Source organism: Bos javanicus, chromosome 16 (assembly GCF_032452875.1).
Source record: "Bos javanicus breed banteng chromosome 16, ARS-OSU_banteng_1.0, whole genome shotgun sequence".
Classification (NCBI taxonomy): Eukaryota; Metazoa; Chordata; class Mammalia; order Artiodactyla; family Bovidae; genus Bos; species Bos javanicus.
Genome location: NC_083883.1, coordinates 38,258,185 through 38,264,184, shown reverse-complemented (window position 1 = coordinate 38,264,184; position 6,000 = coordinate 38,258,185). Strand labels below are relative to the sequence as shown.

Genomic DNA, 6,000 nt, shown 5'->3' with positions numbered 1-6,000 from the left:
TTCCTTCTCCTAGGGATTTCCTGACCCAGGGACCCACAAACACTATTAATAATCCCAATTTCACTCCCCGCTGATTTAAGCGTAACTTCAGATTCTCTGTCTGAAAGGGCTTCAGCTGGAATCTCTTCCACCTCTGCCAGCTTTAGCCAGGGATTCTTGGGACTTCGGCTCACGCAGCACAGCCAATCAGAGCTGCGGGGTTAGCCACGTCACTCTCCTAAAAGTCCTCTCCAATTTCCAGAGTGTGCCTCTTCTCCGTCCCGCCCCTTTTCTATTTGTTAGAGGCCACCAGCGGCCATTTTTGATTAGGGCGGAAATCCAGTTAAGACGTGCAGTTAAATGGCTGAAAATTAAAATCAAGGCTGACTTTCACGTTTAAGTCAGAGTCCAAGAGAGGAGACATCTTCACAGACCAACTAGGAGACTAGGGCCAGAGAGTGAGCCGCGGGCCCGCACTGGCGCCCGCACTCAAGATGGCACCGGCCTGAGAAACACCTGCGCGGCCGCTCTATCTCGGTTCCGGGTGCTCTCGCCCTCGTGGTGGCGTTGGAGGGCTGAAAGCCGGCATTCTTTCCGGCTTCCGGACCCGTCTCTATGGTGCCGGAGAGACCAGACTCGGAAGATTGTGGGGGTAGAGGCCAGTGCGTCACGGGGGAGGCGAGGGTGGTTGGTGTCAACACGGGGCGAAGAGGGGACCGAAGCTAAGACCCTTGGCCGCCTCCCCCACCGCCCACCCGCAGGTAACAGGGAGCCGCCGGCTGCGTCCTGCGTCAGTGCAGGTCTGGGCCGCCGGGGATGGGGCCGGCCCGGGCCGGGAGCGAGGCGGGGGGCGCGCGCCCCGCTCGCGGGTCCGCGCTTGGGGCCCGCGCGGGGGCGAGCTCGGCGCGGCACCGCTGCCGGTTGAGAGCTGCTTGCCGCCTCCGCGCAGCCTCTCTGTGCTCACTGCCGGGCCCCCTGCAAATCTGGGCGTCGCGGACGAACCCCGCCCGGTGGGGCGCCGGAAGGGAGCCACTGAGCCCGGCCTCGCGGGCAGGTGTGGAAGGTGAGCGGCCAGCGAAGTGGAATCGCCGCCCCGGCCTCTAAGCGACCCCGAGGCGTAGCGGTCAGATCTCCGCCGACCTCCAGCCACCGCTCCCGGCCTGCCCCCCTGGCCCCCGGAAGGGCGAGTGTGCGCGGCGGGCCGAGAAGGTGCCAGGCGCTTGGGGCCGAGCCGGGGGAGCATGGGTTCGCGCCCGCCCTGGGATGCTGCCTTCATTCTCGTTCGGAGACCGGTGCGGGGCCCCGGAGGCCCCGCTGGCTCCTGTCTCTGGTTCGTGCATTTTGTTTAGAATAAAGGTGAAACATATATAGGTAACCGTGCGAATACTCAGTTGGATCCTGAATTTTGGAATCCCTGTTACTGTTATTTTTAAGGACCCGTGCGCATACCCCCAAAACATCCCGTGCCTTAGCTGAAGTCATACTTAGTTCTTTAGGTACGCAAAGGCTTCATTATATATTGCTGGACTGAGTTCATTATAGGGAATGTATGCGTGAAACAGATCAAAGGGCTTCAAGTAATATTGTCACCTGATAACAAAATACCGGTCAATAACAGATGTCCTTTGAACTCTCAGTGTAAAACCTTATTGTTGGAACTTCCAAGTTGAGGGAGCTAAGATCACGATCATCCCAATTACTTGAGAAGGAGAGCGAGTTCCCCAAAGAACACTCATTTCTTTGTTTAGTGTATGAGTTGCCCAGTAACATAGACGAGGACTTTTAATCCCACAGGTGGCCTAGAAACTTGATGTGCTGCCCAAGGAAATAAAAGGATGAAGGAAGATAGGTGAACAACATTTTAAAGAGAAGACGATGATACCTATACAAGTCAGAAACTGCCTACCCAATATTTTAATTTAGTGTCTGTGTGCGCGCGGGAGAGATCAAACGTGTCCAACTCTGCGACCCCATCGACTAGCCCACCAGGCTCCTTTGACCATGGAATTTTCCAGACAAGAATACTGGAGCTTGGAAATGAGTTGACATTTCCTTCTCTAGGGGATCTTGCCGATCCAGAGATGGAGTCTGTGTCTCTTGGTCTCCTGCTTTGGCAAGCGGATTCTTTACCAGCTGAGCCACCAGGTGGTAAATTTTGAAAAATACCTATGCTAATATTAGAATATCTTTTTCTGCCTTTTTGTGACTTTTTCATTTCAAAGTTAAATGATCTGGTGCTTTCCCCTTTACTCTTCAAAACAAAAAAGAGCATTTTGGAAGTCCAGGTGTTCTTGTTTACCAGTATTACATTTCAGTAAGTCCATTTTAGCTGAATTGTCATTTTTAAAGCGTTGTTTATAGCAATAGTTTTTGTGCCTCTTAGGATACAGAATTGTGAAGCTACGAATTAAGAACTACTGCTTATAAGACATATACAAATTGCAGTTAACAGCGCATCTTTTTATTTCCTTCCTGATATTTATTTCTCAATAGGGCCTACCTGGTGGCTCAGACGGTATTTAATCTTCCTGCAATGCAGGAGATGGGGTTCGATCCCTGGGATGGGAAGGAAATAGCAACCACTCCAGTATTCTGGCCTGGAGAATTCTATGGACAGAGGAACCTGGTGGGCCAAGTCCATGGGCTGGCAAAGAGTCGGACTCCACTGAGTGATCAACACTAACTAATGAAGTTTTTACTGAAAGTAGGCTATAATCCAACTACTGTAAGCGCTGCAGGGTGGTATTAGTCGACTGCTGTCCACATTAATCATGCTTTCAAACTAATAAAATGTCATCCTTTTGAGTTCTCACAAGGAAGGGGTTCATTCCTTTCAATTTTCAGGTGGTATTTCTTTAGGTCATGGACCCAAATAAAACCCAGTTTTAACATCTTCCTAGAGCAGTACTTCGTGATCTGTGGTTGATCGGGTCCCCTTTGTTGGTTGAATCCACAGATGTGGGACTGCAGATACGGAGGGTCAGCTGTAAAGTTATACTTAGGTTTTTGACCAAGAGGGTATGGGTGCCCCTAATTTCCTGTGATTTTAAAGGGTCAGCTGTTGTTGAGATACTTTTTAATACTGTTTCTTGTTGTCATTTGGGGTGTTTTTTTGTTTGGGGGGGTTATTTTTTTTTTGCCTCTATCATAATTCTTCAGTTCAGTCGCTCAGTCATGTCCGACTCTTTGCAACCCCATGAATTGCAGCACGCCAGGCCTCCCTGTCCATCACCAACTCCCGGAGTTCACCCAGACTCACATCCATCGAGTCAGTGATGCCATCCAGCCATCTCATCCTCTGTCGTCCCCTTCTCCTCCTGCCCCCAGTCCCTCCCAGCATCAGGGTCTTTCCCAGTGAGTCATGAGGTAGCCAAAGTATTGGAGTTTGGAGCTCAAAGTATTGGTAGGTAGGAACTCAGTGGATTTGTTACAAAGCCAGCTTAGTTCTTATCCTCAGAAACATTCTTTGGTTTTAAAAAAACATCAATTTTAGATAACTTTAGCCCTTATGCATGTTATAATCCTTATTCAGGTTTATATGTAGGTCTGTAGCCCTTTGAAATTCTTTGGTTGGGGTATGTGTTTTAAGTAGTATTACATACTCTGATAACCTAGTAAGTGTTGAATGGAACTTTACCAAGGTAGGGGAAAAAAAATCCCAAGTAGAGGGTCTACGTATAATGATTCTTGGGTTTATATTTACCCAAAGGATGAAGATTTTAACGTGAATTTTTTAAAGATCCACTTAGATTTTTGGCTGTTACTTAGAGCTCTCAATTTGCTTCCCACACTGCCAGAGTTAGTAAGAACTCTTTTTATCCTGTATTTTTTAAGTTATGGTAAAGCCAGAACTAAAAACTGACTGCCATAAACTTTTCAGACATGTGTTGTTTGGCCTATACAGGTTTAAAAATGTTGTAGCCAATGTTTAAAAATATAGAAATTTCCACATAAATATTCAGGCTCTTGGCTCTTTATGGGTAAATCGTGTGACCTGGCAGTTCTGAAGTGGCAGTTCTGGTTGGGACCTTGTGATGGTGGCTCCCTTCGTAGTGTAAACCCAGTCACAGTAGGCGCCTGCACACACAGTAAGCCCTTTACTACTCCACCAATACTGCTGAACCTCTATGTACTGTCTGTTGTAACCACATGAGTTTGAATCCTTGAAAGATATACTCTTATTGTGGAATAGTTGGGAGGTGCAGGCAAATGTATGTCTGTGTTTGTGACAAACACAGAATGTGAATTCACATACATTCACATTCATGTATGTGAATCATCCATGATCTGACATCCACAACAAACCTGTTAATACTTAATACATCTTTCAAGTGTGTGTGTGTGTGTGTGTGTGTAGCTATAGCAGTAAATCACTCATCACTATAATCATAGTCAAGGTATACTGAATATATCCATTCCCTCCAAAGTTTCCTTGCACCCCGTTGTATTCCTGTCCTCTCCCATGGTTCCTCTAACTAGTCTCACCCCAGGCAACCACTTACCTGTTTTCTGTCCTTATAGAAAGTTTGCATTTCCTAGAATCTCACATCTTTTTAATGTTTGGGATTATACAGTTTTGCTTTTTCCCCTTTTTAGCATACTTCGGAGAGCAGTCATGGGATTGTATTTTTTCTTTTATTTGTTGTCATTTGTGTTCAATGAGTTATCTGTTTCCCTTCCCATTATTCTGCTGGTGTTTTATGTTTTCTTGATTTATACAAACTTTTTCAACATTTTTAGAAATATTTTCCAGTTTGTAGTGTTCTTCATATAATTGTGAGTTGTTTTAGACATCCAGAAGTTTATCATTTTTGAATGATCAAGTTTTGCAGCACTTTCCTCTGTGAGACTGGATATAAGTGGGTTAGGGAGCCAGAGAGCCCTTATTCTGTATTGGATCGCTTTTCCTCTGTGGAGGTTCCGTGTGTGCAGTGGGGGTTGGGAACGACAGTAACTGCATGTGTCTGTTTAGTTCAGTGCGTTTTTTTCTAGAGCTATTACTTGTTCATTGTCCAGCCTTGCAGGTAACTTGCTGAACTTTGACTGTCTTTGTTGTCACATGACCTAGGTGATGAGGATTGTAGGCAGTGGTAGGAGTTTCTGCAGCGGAGTGCCTGGGTCTGGTTACTTGGCTGTCTCTGGCTCATGGCTCAGATACTCAGCGTTTGGAAATGTTTCCTGTTTGCTTTCAGGTCTGCTTGGCTTTGAGAAGGAGCTGCAGCACCCCTGTCTCACCGAATAAGGGATGGGCTCAGAGAACAGCGCTTTGAAGAGCTATGCCCTGAAGGAGCCGCCGTTCACCTTACCCTCCGGACTTGCTGTTTACCCCGCTGTATTGCAAGATGGCAAACTCGCGTCAGTCTTTGTGTATAAGAGAGAAAACGAAGATAAGGTTAATAAAGCTGCCAAGGTACCTTCATAGGTGACTACCTAATAGCTAGTACTTTTTACTATCTTCTTGTTTTCTATTTTAAAAAATCATGAAATTAATAAAGTTCCAAAGGGGTAGGTCATAGTAATATTTTCATTCATGGCCTTTGAAAATACAGTTGTCCTTACTTCATGGGAACGTCACCAGCTTGTATCACGAGGTCAAGTACCACAGATTAGCCAAAAGCTTTATGCAACTCAACGTAATAGCTCTTCTCATCGTATTTTATTTTTTTAGCGAGAAAGTTTGGGAGGGGATTTTACATGGCTCACAGAAGATAAAGGGACTTAATTCTAGCATAGCAAAAATGCTATAAGTACAGACAACATTTTAATTGGTGTGCTGATGATGGGATAGATCTGGAAATTATATATTTTAGGAACTGTAACTGGTGTGTTTTCCTTTTCTGAGGCATTGTGGTGCTCCCGGAAAGAATGTGAAACTGGAATGTGGGATGGGATGCCCCAGAAAGACTGTGACCTGGGCCCTACTTCTTGCTGAGGGACCCTAGAGCATCAACCCCCAGCAGCTTCAGTTTTATTATTACGAAGAAGTTCCTCCCACCTCAAGCCTCCTAACCGCTGCTCCTG

General features: G+C 46.4%; 1 protein-coding gene across 5 annotated transcripts in view; it reads left to right on the top strand.

Moving 5' to 3' along the window:
- Positions 1-653: 653 nt before the first annotated feature.
- Positions 654-6,000, top strand: part of SCYL3 (SCY1 like pseudokinase 3) — a 41,580-nt gene continuing 36,233 nt past the window's right edge. Inside the window, exons 1-2 of one of the 5 annotated variants that reach the window (XM_061382562.1) lie at positions 654-740; positions 5,172-5,389. In XM_061382562.1, coding sequence (XP_061238546.1) covers positions 5,225-5,389 — 165 coding nt within the window. In that variant the 5' untranslated portion in view covers positions 654-740; positions 5,172-5,224. Of the gene's footprint in view, positions 741-954; positions 1,043-1,224; positions 1,310-5,171; positions 5,402-6,000 lie in introns of those variants that run through there. The other 4 variants (XM_061382563.1, XM_061382564.1, XM_061382566.1 and 1 more) reach the window with 4 other exon arrangements.